The sequence below is a fragment of the Halichoerus grypus genome, chromosome 5 (assembly GCF_964656455.1).
Source record: "Halichoerus grypus chromosome 5, mHalGry1.hap1.1, whole genome shotgun sequence".
Classification (NCBI taxonomy): Eukaryota; Metazoa; Chordata; class Mammalia; order Carnivora; family Phocidae; genus Halichoerus; species Halichoerus grypus.
The window spans coordinates 182,969,169-182,991,464 of NC_135716.1; the positions used below are offsets into that span (position 1 = coordinate 182,969,169).

The 22,296-nt window shown below is 50.4% G+C and overlaps 1 protein-coding gene across 1 annotated transcript in view; it reads left to right on the top strand.

The window, feature by feature from the left end:
• Window positions 1-22,264, top strand: part of DNAJC11 (DnaJ heat shock protein family (Hsp40) member C11) — a 73,471-nt gene extending 51,207 nt beyond the window's left edge. The window contains exons 5-16 of the mRNA XM_036064567.2: window positions 2,968-3,096; window positions 4,068-4,190; window positions 5,486-5,559; window positions 8,265-8,454; window positions 9,014-9,099; window positions 9,311-9,427; window positions 17,533-17,688; window positions 18,767-18,836; window positions 19,284-19,341; window positions 19,459-19,601; window positions 20,249-20,378; window positions 20,782-22,264. Coding sequence (XP_035920460.1) covers window positions 2,968-3,096; window positions 4,068-4,190; window positions 5,486-5,559; window positions 8,265-8,454; window positions 9,014-9,099; window positions 9,311-9,427; window positions 17,533-17,688; window positions 18,767-18,836; window positions 19,284-19,341; window positions 19,459-19,601; window positions 20,249-20,378; window positions 20,782-20,807 — 1,302 coding nt within the window. The 3' untranslated portion in view covers window positions 20,808-22,264. The remainder of the gene's footprint in view (window positions 1-2,967; window positions 3,097-4,067; window positions 4,191-5,485; window positions 5,560-8,264; window positions 8,455-9,013; window positions 9,100-9,310; window positions 9,428-17,532; window positions 17,689-18,766; window positions 18,837-19,283; window positions 19,342-19,458; window positions 19,602-20,248; window positions 20,379-20,781) is intronic.
• Window positions 22,265-22,296: the final 32 nt, after the last annotated feature.

Below are 22,296 nucleotides of genomic sequence, written 5' to 3' on the forward strand. Positions count from 1 at the left end.
TCACAATACTGCACATTTATAATTCAAATCAAACCATTATTAAGATTGGGCGCCTGGGTGGCTCAGTTGGTTAAGCGACTGCCTTCGGCTCAGGTCATGATCCCAGGGTCCTGGGATCGAGTCCCACGTCAGGCTCCCAGCTCAGCGGGCAGCCTGCTTCTCCCTCTGACCCTCTCCCCTCTCATGCTGTTTCCCTCTCTCTCTCAAATAAATAAATAAAATCTTTAAAAAAAAAAAAAAAAACCATTATTAAGATAGACTGATTTTCTGTTTGAAGCATCTGGTTAACACTGACATAAAATTGGCATCGCTAGCAGCTGTGAGGTTCTTTTGCTAATAGAACGAATGCATAAATAGCCATTGCTTTATCTTTCATGTGCGTGGTATAAACCTTAGAATGGAAAAATGAGTGAAATTAACAGAGAGGAACTACCATCTGATCCACAGTTACCTGTAAGTCCCTGCTGCTACGCCTCACTTTCAGGCGTGGTCTTTAAAATAAAGAACAGCTAACTATTAGGGAAGACTAAAGACACTGGAGTTTGTTGAGCAGATGTAAGACTTGATTTTCATACGGTCTGAATTCACACTATGGATGGATGATCAGTACTGAAAAACATCTCATAGAAGTTACAAATTCATCAATTTCCTGAGAAAATGGAAATTGAGTGCGTATTTTTGTTGTTGTTAAACATACACTATGTTTAATTTTATTCCTGCCTGAAGAATTTATCAAAAAAGAAAGTATTACCCAAAAAAAAACAAATGTCCTACAGATTTACATCAGGAGTTGCAAATTTGGCCTACCGCCGATTTTTATGTGACTTAAAAACTAAGAATGGTTTTTACATTTTTTTAATGGTTGAAAAAAATCAAAAGGGGGGGCGCCTAGGTAGCTCAGTGGGTTAAGTGTCCGACTCTTGATCTCAGCTCAGGTCTTGATCTCAGGGTCATGAGTGCAAGCCCCGAATTGGGCTCCACACTGGAGCTTTTTTTTTTTTTTTTTTTAAAGAAGAAAAAATAATATTTTGAGACATGAAAATTGTATGAAATTCAGATTTCAGGGTGAATAAACAGAGTTTACTCTGTCTACTGGAACTAGAACACAGCCAGGGTCAATCCCTTGCTGGGTAGTTGAGCAGCTTTCCCTTCCAACAGCAGAGATGAATCTGCAACAGAGACTGTAAGGACCCACAGCCCCTAAAATAGTCACGGTGACCCTTCACAGAAAATATGCCACCTCCTGATGATACCTTTCAGTAGAAGAAAAACACTGTGGCAAGAGGATTCAGACTGCTCTCTACTACCTTCTGCTGCAGGACCGGCCCACCTCTGTTTCCCACACGTGTTCCTGTGCACCTGCGCGTCCCGTGCACATGACTGCCCCCGGCTTCCTTCATGCCGCCGGCCTGCTCTACCAGACGGGCAGCAGCATCTCCTACTTCTCACACCAGCTGAGACTGGGAGGAGCTGACTGCCCGGCCACCACACCAGCAGGTGTCTGGGCTGGGCTGAGGGTGGAGGGATGCTCACATTTCACCTGGGAAGAGAGGAGAGAGGCGGCGGCGCCCCACACACCGCTAGACGAGACAGTGAGGCTGGAGGTACCAAGGGAAGGCCTGGGCACCAAACCCAGTCTGGCTGCTTAGTTTAAGGGAACTGTTGATGATGATGGTAATATTTGGTTTAAAAATGAAAATTTGGGATAATCGCTAAACCACCACAAACAGTAGGGTTCAACTGGTCATCTGCTGGATAGAGCCCCCTCTCCCGCGCTCCCCGCTACAACGTCCACGGATCACCCAGCACAACCACCCGCAGCCTCCTCTTCTGCTTTGTGCTTCCTCTGCTCCAGCCCCAGCGGCCTCCTCCCTCTTTTCCCACTCACGTCTTTGTTCGCGTGTCCCCTTCTCGGGGAGAAAAACACATGCTCCCACTCTGCTTTTGGGGCGACAGAAATGTTCTGTGTCGTGATTGCGGAGGTTGGTTTCACAAGTCTACATGTCTGTCAGAACTCACCAAAATGTGCACTTTAGGTGGGTGCAGTTTGTGTTATTACATATAAATTCAGCCTCAATACAGTTTTTTAAAATGGGCTGCAGGGAACTGAATAAAAATGTGTGTGTGGCCAGGTTTTTATATGTGGGATTAAGATATATGCCCATTTGAAAAATCTTGTGATGATTAAAAAAAATAATAAACATTGATTTTCCGAGTATGGAGCATTTTATATCAGTCAGCAAATTTTAGCCTCACATTTCTTGAGAGAATATGGTATTCCGTTTCTCATAGCTTAATTCTCAAATTAATTTTAGAAGGTGAAACAATTTTTCAATCTCCCATTCATTCATAATTGATTTTGTTTGCACTTTTTTTTTTTTAAGGTTTTATTTATTTGACAGAGAGAGCACAAGCAGGGGGAGCAGCGGGGAGAGGGGGGAACTGACTCCCCACTGAGCAGGGAGCCTAACACGGAGCTCAATCCCAGGACCCTGGGATCATAACCTGAACCGAAGGCAGACACTTAACAACTGAGCACCCAGGCGCCCCTGTTAAAAGAGTTTTAAGGTAGTTTTATGATGTTAAGAGTGTTGAGAATCAAACATTAAAATGTTTAATTCATGGGGCTCGTGTCTAGGTGGTTTCTGCATTCACCGGTTAAATCTGGAGGTGATCTGTTTAGAGCCATGAAGTCGGTCCTATTTGGGCCCTAAAAATCAAGTTGTGTGGGTCTTTTTTCTTTTCCTAACACTTGTCTTGTCATTTGCGTGCCAACATGACTGGCTTTCTGACCCCAGCAGTCGGTGACGCTCTGCTGCAGTTCGGTGTGAACTGTGACATTCATGCTCCATGGGCCTCATGGTGGAGTCCCGCCCACACCCAGGGGACCGTCGGCTGCCAGAGTGTAGATTGTCTTTCATTCCACAAATACCACCCCTGCTCTGACTGCTTGTTTTTCTGCCCCAGGGGACCATCAGTGTTGGCATCGATGCCACTGACCTTTTTGATCGCTATGAGGAGGAGTACGAAGATGTGTCCGGAAGTGGCTTTCCACAGATTGAAATTAACAAGATGCACATATCCCAGTCCATTGAGGTGAAGCCCAGACACACACACACACACACACACACACACACACACCCGAGTGCAGTGAGGCTCAGGTTAATGAGGCGCAGCACACTGAGCAGCTGTGGTTTTTCTCATCTTTATTTATGAAAGGATGCAATTAGCCACTTTAAAAAAAAAGTTCCAGGCACAACCTTGTTTGTTACTGCTTTGCTGACTCGTCAGCAGCATGAGTGCCAGGGGGCACTTAGCTCCCAAGGTCGCAGGGCTCCCCCAGCAGAAGTGCAAGTGGTTTGGGAGAAGTAGAGGCCCAGGTCAGGAAGATTTGGGGCGAGAAAGCAGACCTCCATGGGTAATTCCAAGAACCAGTCTTAGTTTTAAGGCACACTCTGTCATGTGCAAAAAACACAATATTCAGCTGAACCCAGGATCACTAAAATGTTATCTTTCTGCCCACGGTTTGGAGGTAGCACTGGTGGGCGGGTCTGCTTAGGCTTATAGTTGGTCTCTGCCTCCTCAACTCTGTTTATTCTCAAGTGCGTCAACCCAGAGATGAAGTCCTAACTCTGGGAAACCTGCCGTTCTGCTGGAGCTTCCAGGGTTGGCTAGTAGGGCCATGGATTCAGTCCCTTCAGAGCTGGTGGCGAACAAGGACTGGAGGTCCCAGACATCCCACGATGGGAGGGAAGGCACATGATGAAGCCGCTGTGCCGTCTGATCCTGTCAGTACGCTGAGAACCAGCATCTAGCCCTGTCTTTCCCCGGGTTTTTTGAAATTTGCCTAGTAAAGCTTTTGCAAAACATCACCTTGGTGGCCACATGCAGCTCAGATAGCCAAGTGGGAGAGAAGTGAACCCGTTGAGGTCCTCGTGCATCCCTAGACCCTGAAGCCATGGTCACCTGCACCTTCGGCCACACGCTTGAAGTGTATTTGTTAGACTGCTGTCCTTGTGCTCCTTAGTGCTCTGACTCAGTCCTTACCAGCAAATATCATTTCCTAGGCACCCTTGACAGCTACAGACACGGCCATCCTCTCTGGAAGCCTCTCAACCCAGAATGGGAATGGAGGGGGTTCCATTAACTTCGCGCTCAGACGAGTCACGTCCGCAAAGGGATGGGGAGAGGTAAGAACGTCGACGGGCAGGGTCTGTGTTATCCGCTGCAAAGCCTGATTTCTGAACATTCACATTCTAAAAGCCAGCCCTCAGAAAGACCTAGGTTGGCCACATCATTGTACAACAGGGTACCAGATGTCAAACTTGCATGAGGTGACTGTCCCCAAGAGAAAAACATGTCTCCTACTGGAGACGGAATCCCCTGTCTGCTGGACAGCTCAGAGGTAGGATAGAGCAGGAAGATTTCCCTTGAGATGCCAACTTATAGCAACGCAACCTCGAGAAGCTCTGCATCTTTGTTCCTTTTCAGCAGAAACCTGTAGGCTCTTCCCTTTTCTTGCCCAATTCGGAAGGCAGGTGCCGCGTCAGTGCTCTGGTCCACTGATCGGCGGCCATTTGACAGCCAGCTCTGCTGAGCAAATTGAGCTGCGTCAAATTAACATTGAAGAGCTGCCTTCAAAGTCACCCAGACTGGTAAATGAGGCAGCCAGAACGGGCTGGACTTCCAAGGCTGAGTGTGGGACTGCTGGGGTTGACTCTAGACCCCTGAGGACCATCTCCAGTCACCTGTGAGAGCCGCAGGCGATGAAGCAGAGCAGATCGGGAACACAAGGAGGCCGGCGCTGCAGGGGAGGGGGCCCCGCACCCGACCGCAGCAGGCGGCTCTGCGGATGGCCGGGCACAGAAGCCAGTCTCCCTTTCTGACCTGAGCGAGGGAGACCATCGGAGGCCACCAGTGTTTCCTTTGGAGGGGTCTTCTGAAACCTGCCTCCTTTGGATCTGTGGAACAGTCCTCCATTTGGTGAAGGTTAGGATGAGGTCTTAAGAATCTTCCAGGCGCGCCTGGGTGGCTCAGTTGGTTAAGCATCCGACTCTTCTTTTTTTTCTTTTTTTTTTTTAATTTTATTTATTTATTTGTCAGAGAAAGACAGAGAGCACAAGCAGGGGGGCGGCAGGCAGAGGGAGAAGCAGGCTCCCCACTGAGCAGGGAGCCTGATGTGAGACTCGATCCCAGGACTCTGGGATCATGACCTGAGCCGAAGGCAGACGCTTCACCAACTGAGCCTCCCAGGCATCCCAAGCATCCGACTCTTGATCTTGGCTCAGGTCTTGATCTCAGGGTCATGAGATCAAGCCCCACATTGGGTTCCAAAATCTTTGAGCCCCTACTTTCAGAGCCCTGGCAAGGGCCAGTGGCTTTGAATTAAAAGAAGGAATTGTAACCGGGGGTGCTTCCCTGAGACATGGGTTGCTGCTGTGAGAGTAAACCCTGCTAACACTCTCTCTTTTTCTCTTTTGAACAGTTAGAATTTGGAGCCGGGGATCTGCAGGGACCTTTATTTGGTCTGAAGCTGTTCCGTAATCTCACCCCAAGATGGTAAATATAGAGAAATCCTCTTTGATGGTCTTTGTGGATTTAGCAGACTAGAACCTGTGTATTCTTTTTGTCGAGGTCATCTGGAGTTACCTCTTCTGTCCTGCAAGGTCACCAGGGGCAGATCCTGCGGCGCTGGCGGAGAGCCCAAGCAGGGTGCCTGGAGCTCAGACTCTGGACTGGCGGGTGTGGGGAAGGGTCGTCTGCGCCTGGCTTCTGCTCTGGGGCCCACAGTCTCCTCCTTTGTGGGAATGAGGCTCCTGCCTGTTCACCGGGGGCTGTGAGAGCCTGGAGAGACTGGAGAGAAAGCACCTGCGGGGAAGCTGGTCAGTGGCCTGAAGTATTGATGAACTTGTGGATCATTTCTTTGTCCCCGAGAATGTGTCTTAAGTTCTGGAAAGGGTCTGTATTGAACAGTGAGGCACTGGTGAGACTGCCTGGTCATCAGCAAGATGTGCAGACGCTGGAGGGTTAAGGGACACCCCCCCCAGCTCCCCTTCGTCTTTGCTGTTGCAGTGACATCCCACTCCTAGAACTGTAACTCACTGCCCTTCTAGAACCACAGAGGTGTCCTTAGTTCCCGTGTTGGGTTACCTCTGTGAGCTCAGCTAAGAGAACTGGGTGGAAGGTAAAATAAAATTCTCTTTACTCTGGGGGAGAAAATAAAGGAGTCCTGGGATGGAGTCTATGTTTGAAAAGAAAGCTTTTCACTTCCATCTGCACACCCACCCCGTCCCATGGGGTAAGACCAGTCCCTGCCCTCCAGTCGGGTAGGAAAGGCACGTTCCCAGGTGGGTGGGACATAGGGTATGGAGGGTCTTGAGAAAGTGGGTGTGGCGTCTGGGACAGGTGGAGACCAAGCTTGCGAACACACAGGCTGAAGGCAGCGACAGGTGCTCCCGGCCCCAGTGTGGGGGCTCATCCGTGTGGGGGTGAGAACATGGCTTCACAGGCTTCTGTTGCAGGACTTGGAGTCAGTGGGTCAGACAAGGATTTGCGCTTTTAACCACTTCAGACGAAGAGTATACATACATGTTGTCCTAACACGTTCCAAGCGCTTGTCTGCGAAGGTCTGTCTCCCCTGCTGCCGACTGAGAGCACAGAGTCCTGCCCCACTCCCCACACCAGCTGAGTCGGGTCCTCTGGGAGGCCCAGGAATCCGTAGTTTTATCAAGCACCTAGGTCATTCTTAGATCAGGCACATTCAGGAGACACTTCACTGAGGGAAAGCTGTTGGCCATCTTGTTCTGGTTGAGCCTCAGAGTATCTGTTGAGTAGTCACCGGGGAGGGGGGCTCGGGCTTGCTGGTCATCGGCCTTTAGAGGTTTGGAAATTGAATGTCATCATCGTGCCCAGAGTGTATCAGACTTGAGAATGCAGATGTATAAACAGGGATGCCAGTTTGTCAGTGTATGGCATCTGCTCTTCCAAGGTGCCCTGATCCTAGGGCCAGGCTATTTGCAAGTCCAGACTAGTGATCACAAGGTTGGTTGGGGGTGTAGCGTCAGCCCCGAAAAGGCAGACAGCCTGTAGAGTGTTGTCTGTCTCCCAGGACAGTGCCTGCCTTGCTGATCTCTCTTCTCTCTCTCTCTCAAATCAGTCTTTCTCTAGGACATGCTGGATAAAAAGACTAAGTCTTACTACTTTAATTAAACAAGGATCTCGGTCCTTATATTTTGATTCTTTTAAATGCCTCTGTCTGTCTTGAAATTCTAGGGTGACTTTGGTCTCTCTCCTCCCCGCTTGCCTCCCCTGACCCCTGTGGCTGAAGCAGAAAAACGCAGCTAGCACCCGGTGTGACTTGAGAGAAATAAGGGAACGTTTGGGTTGCGGGCCCTGTGGAGGGGAGAAGGAAATTCTCAACTCGTGGGGAATTGCTGGAAGTTTACAAGAGCAATATGATCAGAGTGCTCGTATTTGTTATTATTTAATGGCAAAAGTGACACCTCTCGAGCTTAGGAAAGAGAAAGAAACCAGACTTTGGCAATCTGGTGAATGTTGGGCTGTTTGCTCACCTTTTAACTCTTCGGGTAAAGTGGTGTGATTTCCTTTGTCGTCAAAATGAAATACCCCTTTTTAACCAGAAGGTGGGGCTGACTCCCTTGGAAACAAACTTCAGATGCCTTTCCGGGCAAGCGGTTTGCTGTACTAGCCTTCCAAGTGCCTGGCCCTGGGTGGACACCAGAATCACGTGGGTGATCCTGAAGAATCTACTGATGCCCGGCCCCCCGCCCTGAAGCTCTGACTTCATTGGTCTGGGATGGTCTCTGGGTCAGAGGTCCTCCCACTTTGCCGCACATTAGAATCACCGGGCAAGCTTCTAACACTCCAGCCTGTACATCGGAATGCCAGGGCATGGGAGCCGACTGTCAGTATTTTTTAGGTCAGCCGGGTGATTCCGGTGTGCGGCCTTCCCCCCGACCCCGAGGTGATTCTGACTTGCAGAAGGATTGGACCTAGTGGTTTTCGGTAGAATGGGATCAGGTGGGCCGTGCACATCAGCAGGGAGGGTTACTAGGAAGATTGCAGCAAGGCACCCTCTCACTCCCTCTCAAGGAGAGAGGCTCGATGTCCAGTTTCCTTGTGGGGCGCCGGCTCGGGATTCATGGAAGGGAGCGTGAGCTGGGGCTCAGCCTGACAGGAAGGGGCCAAGAACAGCTGAGAACCGGGTGTCACCCAGGACCCTTTCTATCTGTGTGTCCCCCCAGCTTTGTGACGACAAACTGTGCTCTGCAGTTTTCATCCCGTGGAATCCGGCCGGGCCTCACCACTGTGCTAGCCCGGAACCTGGACAAGAACACGGTGGGCTATCTGCAGTGGCGGTGGGGTATCCAGTCGGCCATGAACACGAGCGTCGTCCGGGACACCAAAACCAGCCACTTCACTGTGGCCCTGCAGGTGAGGGCAGAGCGGCTCCCTCGTGTGCCCCCGACGTCCCTCACCCTGGCCACCCTCCCCAGATCTGAGCACCGTGGCGGCCCTGAGGGGCTGGTTTTGCGCACACACGCTCAGGGTGTTGAGATGCTGTTCTGACGCTTCCCGGGTAGCTGTGTTCCCGTTACCCTAAAGCAGAGTGCCCCTTTCCCATCCAGTAGAAGCCCACAGAATCAGGGTGGGAGGGAGCCCGGGTTGGTCAGTGACCCCGGAGCGCAGTCGTGCACTCAGGCGCCACCGTGGTGGCCGGGGACACGGCGTGAGGGGCCCCCGCCTCAGGAGGGAGCTGCTCCTCGGCGCCCACCGCCTGCAGCCGTGTCGGAACGCGGGCTCCTTGCCTCGGAATGTGGTGTTTCCGTGCGAAGTCGGGAAACTGGGTTTTTACGTGAACTCCTGCAGTTTTTAAATACTGGCCGCTAGTCAATCTTCACAGTCAGGTCGTGGCCCCTGCCCGAGAGGCCTGCCCACGACGGGCGCTCAGCAGCGCCTTCCCGTCTCCCCCCGTCTCCCCCCGTCTCCCCAGCTTGGAATCCCTCACTCCTTTGCACTGATCAGCTATCAGCACAAATTCCAGGATGATGACCAGACGCGCGTGAAAGGATCGCTGAAGTAAGTCCTGGCCGGGCTGCTCGGAAGCAGGCCTGCGGCACGTCGGGGGGCGGGGGGGGGGGTGCTCCGCCGGCGGCCCCCGCCTGGGGAAGGACTGCACCGCTGGCGTGCTGACGTCGTTCTGCTCGCTGACCGGCGTGTCCATCTGACCCACGCACGGGGGTGGGGGGCGGGAGGGGGGCCCCCCTTGCTCAGGCCGCGCTCCCTGCAGGGCGGGCTTCTTCGGGACGGTGGTGGAGTACGGAGCCGAGCGCAAGATCTCCAGGCACAGCGTCCTCGGCGCCGCCGTCAGCGTTGGAGTCCCTCAGGGCGTTTCTCTCAAAGTCAAGTAAGTGGGACTGGATCTTTCTGGCCGAGGATTATGTGGCAGCTTGTAAGTCACCCGGCTTCACCCGCGTTAAGGATGAAAGAGACTTTGCTTTGTAATTTTGTTCTTAAAGATGCGCTTGCGTCTGTCTTGGGCGTGTAAGCCAGTGTCTAGGAGTCCGGAAGCCCGGTGTGCACTGAGGGTCAGCGTCCCCGCCGGCAGGGACCCTCCACCAGCCGACTGCCTCCCTCCCTTCCCGGGGCGGCCTGGTGCTGGCCCTGCACGCCCACTCCTCGCCACCGCTGCTTGCACGCGTGACCCGCCCAGGCGCTCAGCGTATCCCTGTGCCTGGCCGTGCCCACCCGCACGGACCCGCCTCGCCTGCTCCGGTGGCCCGCCTTCCTGCCTGCCGGCCTCTCTGTGCCGTCCGCGTACCTCACTGGCTGCTTACTTGTGTATGGTGGCGTCACGGTGGGACCCGGTCCTTGTCTGTGTAGACACCCTCCCCAGGTGGCCCCTCGGCCTGCTGGCTTGGAGCACCTTCCTGCACTGAACGACGCTCACATTTATCGCTCCGGCCTGGCCCGCCCGCCAGACCTGCAGCCCCTGTATCCTACTTGCTCTTACAAATCGCTGCTTGGATCTCCACCAGCATCTCAAACGTCCCATCTCAACTCCCGATGCTTCCAAACCTGCTCTGCCCAGAGCCTCCCTCGGTCAGGAGAGCCCCAGCCTTCCAGCTGTTCTGTGGAGTTGGCCTTGGTCACTCTTTTTCCCACACACCAAAGTTAATGCACCTCAAAACCATCTCAGCTGTCAGAACGCAGCTCCTGAACGTGACCATTCCTCACCCCCTCTCTGCTCCCACTGTCTGGTGTCTGAATTACTGTGGTACCTCCTGACCCATCTCCTTCACCACCTCGTGACCCTGCTCTCCACACAGGCAGGACCTTTGAATGGAAGTCAGGATTGTCGCTCTCTGCTTAAGCCCTCGGTGACTCCGTCAATCCCGGGCAAAAGCCAGAGCCCTTTGGGACCCTCTGTGATCAGAACCTCACTTCCTGCTGACCCCTCCTCTCCCATCTGCCTCTTCTCACTCCAGCCACCCTGCTCTCCACGCTGCTCCAGACAACAGCGACCTCTCTCCTGTGACCAGACTGTGTACTTGCTGTTCCTCAGTCCCCAGATGCCAGCATGGCTGGTTCCTTCGATTCCCTCAGGTCTCTGCTCAGATGTCACCTAATTGCCAAAACCATCCCTCGTCACCCCGTAAGAGCAGTACCCCTCACTTTGCCCCAGGCAAACCCTTTCCAAAGTTTCCCTTGTTTATCCTCCACTGCACCATCTCCCTCTGATCGTCCGTCCACCTCCCTGGCCCTCATCAGAAGCTCTTTAACTGTGTCCACTGTATTCTGACCACACTCCTGGAGCAGGCAGTTGAGAGAGCCCTGGGAGATAACAGACGGATGGACAGAGAGACAGAAGGAGGGAGAGAGAGAGAACAGAGACAGGAAGGAGACACATCACACCTCATCTCCGTTTGGAGATGAGAGCCAAAGCAGGTCACCAGGACCAGAGCCACGTCGGGCCTCTCTCCTCTCAGTGATCTGAGGACCCCTGAGATTTAGTAAAGGGCACACACACAGACAGATTGTCTGCATTCTAATCCCTTTTATTCCCAAATTGGGACCACTAACGAGACACAGTTTTCTGATTCCGTTTCTGTTGTGAAATACTTCTCCCATGAAGATACTGCAGGACATAATCTGAATTGAATTTTCATCCCAAGAATGCCACTCTCCCTCTTCGGAAAGAAACATTTTCACTTCAGCCGAGTTTCCCATGTCAGCAGGCTGAATTGTCCAGATCGTATTGCTGTATAAACCGAAGTTTTCCGGAAGGCCCCAGAGTTCAGCAATAACAGATGATCTTACTTTGCTAACTTTTCTCTTATATTCTGTTTATTTGGCGAATCAGTAATTTTTGAATGTTAAACCAACCTTATATTCCTGAGGAAAACTCCGCTTGATCATGACATATAATACTTCTTATATATTGCTTGATTTCATTTGCTAATATCTTACTAAGGATTTTTGTATCTGTGTTTATAAGGGATGAGGATTGTAATTTTCTTTTTTTTATTATGTATTTGTCAGATTTTGGAATGAGTTATGGCAGCCTGATAAAATGAGTTAGGAAGTATTCCTTCTTCCTCTGTTTTCTGAAAGGATTTGTGTGAAAATGGTCTGTTCTTTTTTGAGAGAGCGTGCACACACACAAGCAGGGGCAGGAGCAAAGGGGAGGGGGAGAGAATCTCAAGCAGACTCCCCACTGAGCACAGAGCCCAACATGGGACTCCCGTCTCATGACCCTGAGATCATGACCTGAACCGAAATCAAGAGTCAGATGCCCAACCTACTGAGCCACCCAGGCGCTCCAAGAATGGTTTATTCCTCAGGTTTCATAGAATTCACCAGTGCCTGGGCGCCTGGGTGGCTCAGTTGGTTAAGCAGCTGCCTTCGGCTCAGGTCATGATCCTGGAGTCCTGGGATCGAGTCCCGCATCGGGCTCCCTGCTCAGCGGGGAGTCTGCTTCTCTCTCCGACCCTCCCCCCTCGCATTCTATCTCATTCTCTCTCTCAAATAAATAAATAAAATCTTTAAAAAAAAAAAAAGAAGAATTCACCAGTGCTATCAGTTGAGACTGAATTTTCTCTGTAGGAGGGTTTTTGTTTTTTTTATATATATTTTATTTATTTATTTGATGGAGAGAAAGAGAGAGCCAGCACAAGCAGGGGGAGCGACATAGGGAGAGGGAGAAGCAGACTCGCACGCTGAGCAGGGAGCCCGACATGGGGCTCGATCCCAGGACACTGGGATCATGAACTGAGCCGAAGCAGATGCTTAACGACTGAGCCACCCAGGTGCCCCTGTAGGAGGATTTTTGATAATGGATTCCTTGATATGTATATATACAGGGCTTTTCCAGTTTTCTCTTTAATCTTGTGTCAGCTTTGTTACTATGTTTTTTTCAAGGAATTTGTCCATTTCGACTGTCGAATTTGTTAGCATGAAGTTGCTCATAATATGCCCTTACCCTGGGGCACCTGGGCTCAGTCATTGGGCCCCTGCCTTAGGCTTGGGTCATGATCCCAAGGCCCTGGGATCGAGCCCCGCATCGGGCTCCCTGCTCCACAGGAAGCCTGCTTCTCCCTCTCCCACTCCCCCTGCTTGTGTTCCCTCTCTTGCTGTCTCTCTCTCTCTAATCTTTTAAAAAAAAAAAAAGTCCTTACCCTTTTAATATCTGTAGATCTCTATAGATGATCTCTGTCTCATTCCTCATGCTGGTCATTTGTGTTCTTTCTCCCTTTTTTTAACCAGTCTGGATGGAGCACTTAACCTTTCAAAGAACCAGCTTTGGCTTTGTTATGTTCTCTATTGTTTATCTGTTTTCTATTTCATTGATTTCTGATCTTTCTTCTTCTTTCTCCATACTTTGGTTTCACATTGCTGCCTTTTCTAGATTTTTAAAGCCCAGCCTTAGGTTATTAATTTGAAACCTTTCTTCTTTTATATTATAAACATTTAAGGCTTTAAACCCTGTTTTACCCCATCCCACAAATTTGGAGATGTTGTTGTATCATTGTCATTCAATTCAAACTATTTTCTAATTTCACTTTTGGAAATATATTGCTTTATTTCTAAATATTTGGGTTTTTCTGTATATCTGATTAGTGATTTCAGTTTAATTTCATTTTGGTCAGAGAACATATTCTGTATGATTACAATCTTTTTATATATATTGAGACTTTTTATAGCCCATGATGTAATTGACCCCGGCAGTCATGCACTTGAAAAGAACATGTATTCTGCAGTTGTTGGGCATAGTTCTGTAAATACCAACAGGTCAAGGTGGTTGACAACATTCATCAGAAACCAGTTCTGTGACTTTATTGACTTGGACCAGATTTCTGTCAGTTGCTGAGAAGTAGTGTTAAAATCCTCAGCCTCATATGAGTGTAGAATTCTGTTTCTTCCTTTGTCAATTTTGGCTTCGTGAATTTCATCTCTAGCAGCGCTCTTTGACTTGAAGTCTGCTTTATCTGATATTCGTGTAGCTACTGCAGCCTTCTTATGCTTACTGTTTCTGTGGTTTATCCTCTTCTGTTTACATTTAACCTGTCACTATGTTCATATACACAGGGTGTCTCATAGCATATATCCATGGAGTGTTTGGTCCATTAATATTTTTTTTCTTTTCTTTTTTTTTAAGATTCATTTATTAGAGAGAGAGAGCACAAGCAGGGGGAGTGAGAGAGAGAGAAGCAGGCTTCCCGCACAGCAGGGAGCCCGATGTGGGGCTCGATCCCAGGACCCTGGGATCATGACCTGAGCCGAAGGCAGACGCTCAAGCAACTGAGCCAACCAGGCGCCCCTTGGTCCATTAATATTTAATGTAATTATTGGTATGGTTGGATTTAGGCCTGTTATTTATGATTTGTCTTCTATTCTTCCCTTCTAATTTCTTGTTCTTCTAACCATCTTCTGTCTTCTCTTACTGAATATTTTTAGCATTCCATTTTGATTTACCTATTGACTTTTTAGCTATACCTTTTTTTTTAAGATTTTATTTATTTATTTGTCAGAGAGAAAGAGAGAGAACACAAGCAGGGGGAGTGGCAGGCAGAGGGAGAAGCAGGCTTCCCGCTGAGCAGGGAGCCTGACGTGGAACTCGATCCCAGGACCCTGGGATCATGACCCGAGCCGAAGGCAGATGCTCAACCAACTGAGCCACCCAGGTTCCCTAGCTATACCTCTTTGTGTTGGGTTTTTTTTTCTTAGTGGTTGCTCTGGAGATTACGTATTGTTAACCTTTTATCATTTGTTTAGACTTCATATTGTATTACTTCATATAAAACGAAAGAACCTTGAAAACCTCTAGGGCCATTTCCCCTCCCCATGTTCTTTATGCTGTACTTTCCATATGCATTATAATTACACACATTATAATCCCCACCAGAGTTACGTAATTCTGGCTTTAAATAGTTTTATATGTATATATTTGTACATATATATGCGTTAAAGAAATTAAGAGGGGGAAAAGTCATGTTTGCCCACTTTTTTTTTTTTTTAAACCATTTCCAGTGTTCCTTATCCCCTCCTAAAAATCTGATTTTCCTTCTGCTATTTGTTTCTTTGGCCTGAAGAACTTTTCTTATAGTGTAGGTCTATCAGTGATGACCTTAGTATTCTTTACCAAGAAAATATCTCTAGTTTTTCTTTATTCTGCTTTTATATCTTGTTAATTTATTATATTTTATCTAGATGTATCATTTTATTTTTATTTTGCATTATATTAACCTAAAATAATTTCATTGTGGGCATTCCTACCCCAGAACTAAGCTGTTATCATTGCTGTAATTTTTGAAGTCACGCTTTATTGATGTAAAATTTACATAAATTAAAATTCATCTGTCTTATTGTGCAATCCTGGGAGTTTTGACAATCACATAAGTCATGTAACCACCACCACAATCAAGATACAGCACATTTCCATTGTCCCCCAAAATTGCCTCCTGGCCTTTGTGAGGTCTCCTAGGCCCTTGGCCACTGGTGTGTTTTCACTCCCTATATTTTTGCCTTTTTCAAAATGTCATATAATTGGAATCATACAGTGTGAAGCCTTTTGTGCTTCTTTCATGAGCATAATGCATTTGAAATATGTCCTTATGGTTGCATACATCAGTAGTGTGTCCCTTTTTCTTGTTACTTGGCATTACATTGTGTTGATCCACCACAGTTTATCTGCTTATCAGTTTACAGACATTTCAGTTATTTCCAGTTTTTAGCAATTACAAATGAGGCCAGTAGACATTCACATACAGGCTTGGTGTGAACATAAGTTTTCATTTCTCTTGGGTAAATACCTAGGGGCAGGCATGCTGAGCCGAATGGGAGGTGTGTGCTCTCCTTGATAAGAAAGTACTTTCCCCCCAGCAGCCTGAGAGAGCCCCGTGGCTCCTCACCCTCACCAGCCCTTGCTACGGTCGTCTTGTTCGCTCGGGCTGCTCCAGCAGGCATGTGAGCGGGTCCCACTGTGGTTTCGATTTGCGTCTACCTGATGTCCCAGATGGTGAACATCTTTCCATGTGCTTACTCGCCACCCGTATCTTTTTTTGTTAGTAAAGCCTTCCTTCAAATCTTTTGTCCATTTTATTATTGGGTTGTTTGGTTTCTTACGTTTTGAGTGTTCTTTGTCAATTCTGGAGTTGCTTTTCTTCTGAAGGCCATTGTCCCTGAATACAGAATTCAGGGTTAACAGATTTGTGCTTTCAGTGCTCTGAAGATGTTATTCTGCCAGCTTCTGGCCGCCAATCTTTCTGATGACACATCAGTAGTCATTTGATTCATCATCCCCCTGAGTATGATGTCTTTTTTTTTTTTTTTTTAAGATTTTATTTATTTGACAGAGACACAGCGAGAGAGGGAACACAAGCAGGGGGAGTGGGAGAGGGAGAAGCAGGCTTCCCGCTGAGCAGGGAGCCTGATGCGGGGCTCGATCCCAGGACCCTGGGATCATGACCTGAGCAGAAGGTGGACGCCCAACGACTGAGCCACCCAGGCGCCCCAATGTCTTTTTTTTTTTTTTTCCCTACATACTTAACTTTTTGTTTTGCTTTGGTTTTGGTTTTTTATTGTTTTTAACTTTTTTTTTTCCCAGCAGTTTGTGCCTACAATGTACCTACATGTGGGTTTTGTTGTATTTATGCTGTGTGGGGTTTGCTAAACTCCTTGCATCTGTAAATTTATGTCCCACATCAAATTTGGAACTTTTAGGCCGTTCTTCAAATCTTAATTCCTGCCCCATTCTCTCCTCTCTGGTGCCCTAATTACCTCTAAACCTCTTGATGTAGTTCCAGTGGTTTCTGAGGCTCTGCCCATTTGCCTTCAATATTTTTCTTTGTTCTTCATAGTGGATAATTTCTTTTGATCTGTCTGCAAGTTCACGGACTGCTCTCACCTCCAGTCTGCTGTTAAAGCCCATGCAGTGAATACTGTCTTTGGGCATAAAGTAGTGCTCTAAAATCCTTACCTGCTCGTTCCAGTATCTGGGTCATCTGGGGTCGGTCTTGGTTCGTTATCTTTTTCGCTTGTTGTATACCAAGGTATACAGAGTCATTTGTATTGTACCCTGGGTATTGTGAATAGTATAGTGTAGAGAGTCTATGTTCTGTTACGATTCCCAAACAAGTGTTGATTTTTCCTTTTCAAAGGTAATTAACTTGGCAGAAGTCAGACTGTGAGCTGGGACTCAGTGTGTGGCAACAGCTAGAACAGCACAATTACTTCACCTGTAGCCAAGGCCACTGATAGACCGGGATCGGCTGGGGATTTGTGCCACATTTATACAAAGAACTTGGGGCTCTGGTTTCCCTTGTTGGGGGACCCCCACTTCCCAGCTGCTGTGGTTGCCTCAGACTCTGAGCTCTGGGTCTTCAATCTCCTAGGACTGCAGATTTCTTTCCAGTGTTAACCATCCACACGGTAGCAGCTAAGACTTGCCCTTGGGCTCAAAGCTGTCAAAAAACCAGGAACCCAGTGCCTTTGCATGCTCTAGACTCAGCCCTCCTGTGTACCCGCTGGCCTACATTGCTCTCCAGTCCCCGGGAGTCTTTGTTGCTTGTGGTCTTCGTAAGTGGTTACCTGTGGGATGGCTGGTCCAACGGGAGCCACTCAGCCATTACTAGAAGCAGAACCTCCTTAATCTGCCAGCTTTGGAAGTCTTCACCCACTTTTTTCGATGAGGTAAATTGAGGGCGGAGAGGTCTCTGTCTCCAGGACCCCGGGAGGTGCCCGCTCCTGTCTTCTAAGACCACCTTCACTCTGGACAAGTGGTAGTCACTGCTTTGCCCGTGAGGTTAGCTGGTAGGGGACCTTTCTTCTGTCACAGACATCAAGTCTAGCAGCTAAACTTTGGAATAGGGACCAAAAGGTGTGTAGATTATGAAACCAGCTGTCCCTGGCGTTCTGTGTATCTGAGCGTTCTCGTCCTGTGGCTGAGACCTCCGTTACCCTGCCCTGGAAACCTGACTCATCTTGGGTGTTCTGTTTCGTTTTTGTTTTCAGGCTAAACAGGGCCAGTCAAACTTACTTCTTCCCTATCCACCTGACGGACCAGCTCCTTCCCAGCGCCGTGTTCTACGCCACCGTTGGGCCGCTCGTGGTCTACTTTGCTCTTCACCGTCTGGTCATCAAACCATACCTCAGGGCTCAGAAAGAGAAGTGAGTTCCTAACATGTCACGGGGACATCAGTAAACAACTCTGTGCCTCAGTTTTCCTGTGTTTTATATGGATATGATAATTATAGAACCTACTCAGAGGGTCACTAGGAAAATTAATTCGTACATGTGAAGCCTCAGCATGGCGTTCGGCCCGTAGTGGGTGCTCGGTCGGTGCTGACTGGGCTCGTTAGCGGCCCTGCTGCTGGGCCCCCTTCACTCATCCCTCCTACTTCCAGAAAGGGTTAGAGCAATTTTAGTTAAAATTGTGCAGACTCTACACCGTGACCACAGGAAATAGAAAGGCCCCCGTCCTCATTCTAACCATTTCTTTTCCTGGCACTGAGTTCCACAGGAGTAGGTTTGAGTTCTTACACACAGGCGTGCATTAACCACAGTCCTGGAAATTACAGAAACATTCATTTATTTTGCAGTTTCTTGTAGACAACACACTGGGGGATAGCATTCCATCTGAGAGGTGGTTGAGATTCATTACTTACAACAGTCTGATGTAATAAGTCGCTGAGCTCAGAGAATCTCCTCTTTGGGGCCCCTCCAGCGTTTGAATCCCTGGAGTTCAGGGCCCAGCTTCCCCAGGAGGCTTGAGGCTTAGAAGGAAGAGTGTGTGGGGTCAAGGCTTCTGACGGGACAGGGCTGCCCTGCCCGGAGTCCCAGTGCTTTGCTACGTAAGAAAAAGATATATTTTGTACCTAAAACAGTAAACATTGTCCCCACTTCAAGTGTTCTATGATAATCCCAGAAGGTGGCCTCCCCTGTGGTCCTCAGCTCTCCGACCCCTCACTGCTGAGATTCCTGTCAGGTGGGGGCTGCTTCCCACGGCAGCGGGCCTCCTGTGTGCTTCAGTGAGGAGGTAGGGGAGAGCCATCTAGGGACAAAAGAAAGGGAAGCCGCAGAGGCCTGAAACGAACAGATTTGCTGGAGATTGGCTTGGAAATATTTGCTAAAGCTCCAGAGCTAGGAATGCAGGGAGAGCTCACACTGTTCGCTGGGCGCAGGTCCAACGACGCGCTCTGTTGTCTCAGTCCGCGCTAACATGTGGCTTGTGTTTTTCTCGCTTTAGGGAGTTGGAAAAGCAAAGGGAAAGCACAGCCACCGACATTCTGCAGAAGAAACAAGAGGCAGAAGCGGCTGTAAGTGCTGCGCAGGCGCGTCCCCGGAAGTCCTTCTGCTCTGGGTGACTCCGGCTGCACGCCTCTCACCGGGGCTCGGGGATCACGGTGCCCTCTGCACGTGGGCCTCGGGGGCCGGCAGCTTCACTGGTCATTTCACTCTTTCTAATCCCTGCGGGATACAATCCCGGGACCTCCAGGCCCGGTCCTGAAGATGAGATGCAGTTACCCTCGAAATGCAGAACAGGGTGTTTCTAAGAACCGGAGGGCCCTGTCTGTCCTCTTTTTCTTCCCTCTGAGTGAACTGCTGTTAGGTGACAGAACAGAAATATCCGGCATAAATGCAGGGGCACCACTGGGTTCTTTGTGAACAGAGGAGGGGCGCAAACGGCCATGCTCGCGCTACATCTGAACCCAGAGGCGGAGCCCAGGAGGGACCCTGACAGTGGCCCTCCTGGTTCTTTGCAGGTTCGGTTGATGCAGGAATCTGTCCGAAGAATCATTGAGGCGGAAGAGTCCAGAATGGGTGAGAAGGCCTGGCCTCTCTCGGGGCGGGGTGGGCGCTGGGGGTCTCTAGGGGCACGGTGCTCCCGCGATCCGGCTGTGAGAGACCCGCCTCTGCTCAGACTGCGTCCGTCCTCAGGGCTCATCATCGTCAACGCCTGGTACGGGAAGTTCGTCAACGACAAGAGCAGGAAGAGCGAGAAGGTGAAGGTGATCGACGTGACCGTGCCCCTGCAGTGCCTGGTGAAGGACTCGAAGCTCATCCTCACGGAGGCCTCCAAGGTACGGGGCCTGCCCGCGGGGTTCAGACACGAAAGGCCTGTGTGGAGCGGGGGCGGCCTGGCACCTGGGCGTGGCCATTTCGTTGTGGTGGAATCGTTCGTGTCGCTGGCACCGGCTTGGCCTGCTGCCCAGCGCCCGATTTATGGTCACACCGGAGCTGTTCCCGTCACCCGTCCCCGCAGCAAGGATCTCCTGAGCCCCTACTGTGCCAGGTAGGGCAGCGAACAAAACGTACATCCTGTCTTCGTGGAGCTTCCGTTCTCCTCGTTCCTTGCCTTGTTCTAGAAAGAGTGTGAGGTCTAGCCCGTTGGCAGCTCATGCTGGAGCGCAGGGGTGGGGACGCTAAAGGCGAACTAAAATGCACATCAGCTCAGGCCAAACACCTCGCGCTCTCAGGAGTCCCGGCGGGGCTTCTGTGCAGACGGGTCTCTCACGTGGGAGAAGGGGTCTGTATCGCGAGGGAAGCCTAGGACTGAACAGGCGACTTTCTGACAGTCTCAGCTCCGCGGTGTGCATCCTCCGTGGACGGCTCCTGAGGGAAGGTCAAGGCCCTTCCACGCTGATCCTCAGGTGGCGGCAGACAGCAGTGGCGCTGGGCTTGACACGACGGTCTCGGGTCCCGTGGGGTAAGGCTGTGTTCGTTACAGGCGGGGCTGCCCGGCTTCTACGACCCGTGCGTAGGTGAGGAGAAGAACCTGAAAGTGCTTTACCAGTTCCGAGGCGTCCTGCACCAGGTGATGGCGCTGGACAGCGAGGCGCTTCGGATACCAAAGCAGTGTGAGTAGCTGCCCCTTTGCAGTCGCCTGCCCTGTGCACGGACCAGGGGGAGGCCCTCAACCACAGATGGGGACCGGGGACACCAGAGTGTGGAGTGACAGCCAGCTTCCCCGTGTCACCCGCCTGGGAGCGAGTGACTTGCTCAGAGCCCGTGCTGGGATGCCCTGAGGAGGGGTGGCGGCCGCCCTTCCCAGGTGGGACTCCAGTGAGCTCTCTGCTTGGAAACTGCAGCTTGGGTGGCTGGGCCGGAAGCACACCCAGCTGCTTCTGTATGTTCCAGAACCATTTGAGTCTCCACAGCGTGTATTCTGCCTCTGGCCGGGTGATGGCTGAACCCCTTCGGTGGAAGAGGGCGTGGAAACGGTTGCCTTGTGATACATTCAGTCTGCCTTGTCTTTCACAGCTCACAGGATCGATACAGATGGATAAACTGCTTGAGAAACCAGATTTACAAGAGGCTGCAAAAAATCCTTTCCTAGGAGTCTACAAATTCAGAAGCAGGGAAAAAACCCAGACATCAGATGTGTTTATTTTATATTATTCCTCAAGAAGGTGGTACCATATCAATTATGTGGAGGGACACACAGACACCCCGCTTTCATGGGTGCTGTCAGTAGGACTGAGGCAGCCCCACCCGGACCAGAACCGCAGCACGGCCCGTGGCTGTTTTCCCAAGGATCATGTCCCTGGAGGGAAGGCCCTGGGCCCCGGCCCCCTAGGCTCCTGAGCCCCGCGTGCCGGCTGCAGCCACCCAGTAGCGCTCGGTCTTGAGGTATTTATGGAACATCCTGCCCTCACACATAGGACTGTGAACTACTTTTCCTAAAATCCACACTGAGCATGGAAAACAAAATGGAAAGGAAGGAAGTTGTTCTCGTGAGCAGAGGTCTCCAGAACAAGTGAGCGTCTGTTAGTCAACTTCCCAAAAACCACTTTTTCCTGCTGAAATATTACTCAGTGAAGCTGGAGAGGATTGTGTGGGTTTATAAATCTGCTTTTTATCTGAGAACGAATGGTTTTGGAAATTAATGTCTTCCCCCCCTCCCCCCCCCGAACTTCTCAAATCATTCCACTGGCACGTGGCTTGGGACAGAGTGGTATAACCCCCTGGTCCCAGGGCCCAGCCCTGTCACCGGTCACTTCCTCCCAGGGGCACCTGTGTCCTTGTGGCAAAAGGCAGATGCGAGCTAAGCCATGTCCCTCGCAGCCCGCCCCCATGGCTCAGCCTGACCTGCCTCTGCCCACCCCCCCCCCCACTGGAGCTCAGGAACGGAGGGAGGCTCGGAGGAGAGGGCAGGCATGGGCCGGGGACTGAAAGGACCCTGGCTCGGGTTCCTGCCAAATCCCCCCACGCTGGGAGAGCAAGGCCAGCCGGAGCCTCGCTTGCTCTCTCGTGCGCGGCCAGCAGGTGGTGCAGCTGCTCCCACGCCTCCTCCCGCCCCACTCCCTCCGCAGGGGGGCTGGTGGCGGCTCCCAAGCCCCTCTTCCTTCACTTGCCTCTTCTGTGGATGCAGAACCTTTTAGAAGCCAAGAGGCCCTGGCTGGTGGTGGTTCCGACAGCGCCCCACCCCCCAGCCCCGCAGCTACTGCTAAAATCAGGCTCTGCGGTGGTACCGGAGTAATTGCTGATACCCCCTTCCTCCAGTTTTCAAAAACAGTTCAGGTCGTCCAATTCTGGAATATTTATCTCCATTTGATAAAGTTTTTCTCTGAGCTGCAGCTCTGAATGTAAATCGTGCAATAAGGTGGCGTGAACTCTGACTTTGGACGCGGCCGTTCGTTCCCTCCACGGCAGGTGGCTCTTTGGGCCCCGATTCTCACTTTGTCTGAAATGGACTGTAGAGAAGGCGCTCTCTTCCCACAATAAACCTTTCCTGAAAACTGGGGATAGCGTTTCAGTGCATCTGTATGTTCATTT